This window comes from Ursus maritimus, unplaced genomic scaffold (assembly GCF_017311325.1).
Source record: "Ursus maritimus isolate PB19 unplaced genomic scaffold, ASM1731132v1 scaffold_24, whole genome shotgun sequence".
NCBI classification, from domain to species: domain Eukaryota; kingdom Metazoa; phylum Chordata; class Mammalia; order Carnivora; family Ursidae; genus Ursus; species Ursus maritimus.
The window spans coordinates 20,672,889-20,675,385 of NW_024424897.1; the positions used below are offsets into that span (position 1 = coordinate 20,672,889).

At 45.0% G+C, this 2,497-nt stretch overlaps 1 protein-coding gene across 1 annotated transcript in view; it reads left to right on the top strand.

Annotated features, from left to right (window-relative positions):
- Positions 1–307: 307 nt before the first annotated feature.
- The window catches only part of LOC103662087 (keratin-associated protein 4-8-like), a 2,575-nt gene continuing 385 nt past the window's right edge, over positions 308–2,497 (top strand). Inside the window, exons 1-2 of the mRNA XM_040640642.1 lie at positions 308–1,538; positions 2,496–2,497. The exon at positions 2,496–2,497 is cut by the window's right edge and continues 385 nt beyond it. Of these exons, the coding sequence (XP_040496576.1) occupies positions 1,340–1,538; positions 2,496–2,497 (201 nt within the window). The 5' untranslated portion in view covers positions 308–1,339. The remainder of the gene's footprint in view (positions 1,539–2,495) is intronic.

Here is a 2,497-nt window from a genome sequence, read left to right on the forward strand (position 1 = left end):
GCCAGTTGTACCAAGAATATCCTATAGAGAAATTTTTATCCATACTCATGAATTGCATTTAGATATTGTGTCTCTTTAGTCTCCTTAAATCTGAAACAATTCCTTGGTTTGTCATTATATTTGTTGACTCTGACATTTTTAAAGGGAAGGCATTATGTGGAATATTCCTTAGTATGTATTTGTCTGAATCCCTCATAATTTGATTTGGGTGATGCATTTTGACAGAAATACTACATAAGTGATGTGTCCTTTCAGTGTGTGACCTAGGGAGACACATGTCCATTGGTCCTATTATTAACGATGCTAACACTGATCCCATGGTTAAAGCTTTTTTCTCAAGTTTCTCCACAGTAAAGTTAGCATTTTTTCCTTTGAAATAATAAATAACTGATGAGGAAATATTTCAAGTGTGCAAATATCCTGTCCCCCAACAAACTTTCGCCAAATAGCTATCGAATCCACTGACGATATTTATTTGAATCAAGTTTTATTATGAGGGTTGTAAATGGTGATTTTGTCACTCAATTTTTCCTTCTACATTTATTAGTTGACACTCTACTACCATGGATAACTTTCTCATCTTTCTTTTTCATTTCTTTAATTAGTCTCAATATGGACTCACGGGTTTTTTTTTTTTTTAAACGGGTTAAAATCCATTACTACCACTATTTATTTTGCTGTTCAAGTTGTCCCATACTGGGCCAATGAGAGTCCCTTCAAAGAGGCTCCAAATACCTTTTAAAATTTACAAACAATGAGTCATTGGTAACGGTTTCAAATTGAACACAGGAAGTAATACTTAGCACATACTTTGAAACAGCCAGAATCTATTCTCTAATGAGTATTCACAACTCAAAGATAGGGTCTGTCTTCCTCATAGCCCACAGGTAACTCATAAAGATGAACTTTTTTCTATTCCCTAATTCTACCTCTCTTTTGACATCAAAAAAGACCTTGGCAACATGGGAATAATTTGTCCAAACAACATCATGGAGTGATACACAGATCACAGGTAAACATCAGTGACTGAACCCATGTGATAGGCCCTTTTGACAAACAAGAAAATAGAAAAGACAATTTTGAGAATGACCAGATTGGAAATCTTAGCACACCAGGAAAAGGAAATCTTATTTTTCTTCATTTGAAAATACTTAACCAGAAAAATACAGTGATCTAATTTAATGACTAATATTTCTTTAGGAAAATAAAACTAGGAAATGGTCCAGGACAAGAACATAGCAGCTTCAGCAGAGTATAAAAGAGGACAAGCAGCAGAGGGATTTTCAAATTCACTAAGCTCGCTCTCTTACTAATATCAGAACCTCCACCTTCTGACACCATGGTCAACTCCTGTTGTGGCTCCGTCTGCTCTGACCAGGGCTGTGGCCAGGAGACCTGCTGCCGCCCCACCTGCTGCCAGACCACCTGCTGCCGCCCCAGCTGCTGTGTGTCCAGCTGCTGCCACCCCTCCTGCGGTGGCTCCAGCTGCGGTGGCTCCAGCTGCTGCAGGCCCAGCTGCTGCATCTCTAGCTGCTGCCGCCCCTAGGACAGATTCATAGTGCTAGGTGATTTACCCATAAAATAAGGAGGCATGTGTAGGAAAGAATCAGGCAGTGAATAATGGAACCTGACTGTTACTGAGAAGTGACAAGACCAAGTGTGTATCCTGCAGGTGTAGGTTAAATACACTTGCCTGCGAGCTAAATATGAATCCAAGGGACCAACAATCAAGCACTGAATTGTTAATGCAGGGCGGTAACTTTATTTTGGTACAAACATATATCAGGTTACAGAAAAGGGCCTAGGAAAGAAGTTAGGAGAATGATTTCAGCAATTGTCAGGTCGAGGGGTAAAATCTGTTACTGTATAAGTGCTCCATGCCATATCCATCGTCAATGGCATGATTGGTTCTCAATGGAATCAAGGACCAATTCAGTTGAGCAACATCATTTCCAATCCATGTTCTAAAAAGACAAAAAGGAGGCCAACAAATGGGGCAGAGGGAAGCAGAGATGGTGGTCACAGGGAAGGGTCTCAGCAGCAAGAGGAGGTCAGCACATGGGCGGGGCAGGTGGGAGGGATGAAGACAGGTGGGCGATAGCAGGTGGTGTGCAGGAGACCCGCCACAGACTCAGCAGCAGATAACTAGAGAGTTGGGCAGCAGCAGGAGGGCGGCAGCAGCTGGAGCACACAGCAGCGGGCTGGTACACCCGCAGGAGGGGCGGCAGCAGCTAGGAGATGCAGCAGCTGGGCCGAGCAGCTGGAGCCACCGCAGCTGGAGCCACGCAGGAGGGGCGGCAGCAGCTGGAACACAGCAGCTGGGGCGGCAGCAGGTGGTCTGGCAGCAGGGGGGCGGAGCAGCTAGAGATGCAGCAGCTGGGCCTGCAGCAAGCTGGAGCCACAGCAGCTGAGCCACCGCAGAGGGGCCGGCAGCAGCTGGACACACAGCAGCTGGGCGGCAGCAGGTGGTCCTGCAGCAGGTGGTCTGGCAGCAGGT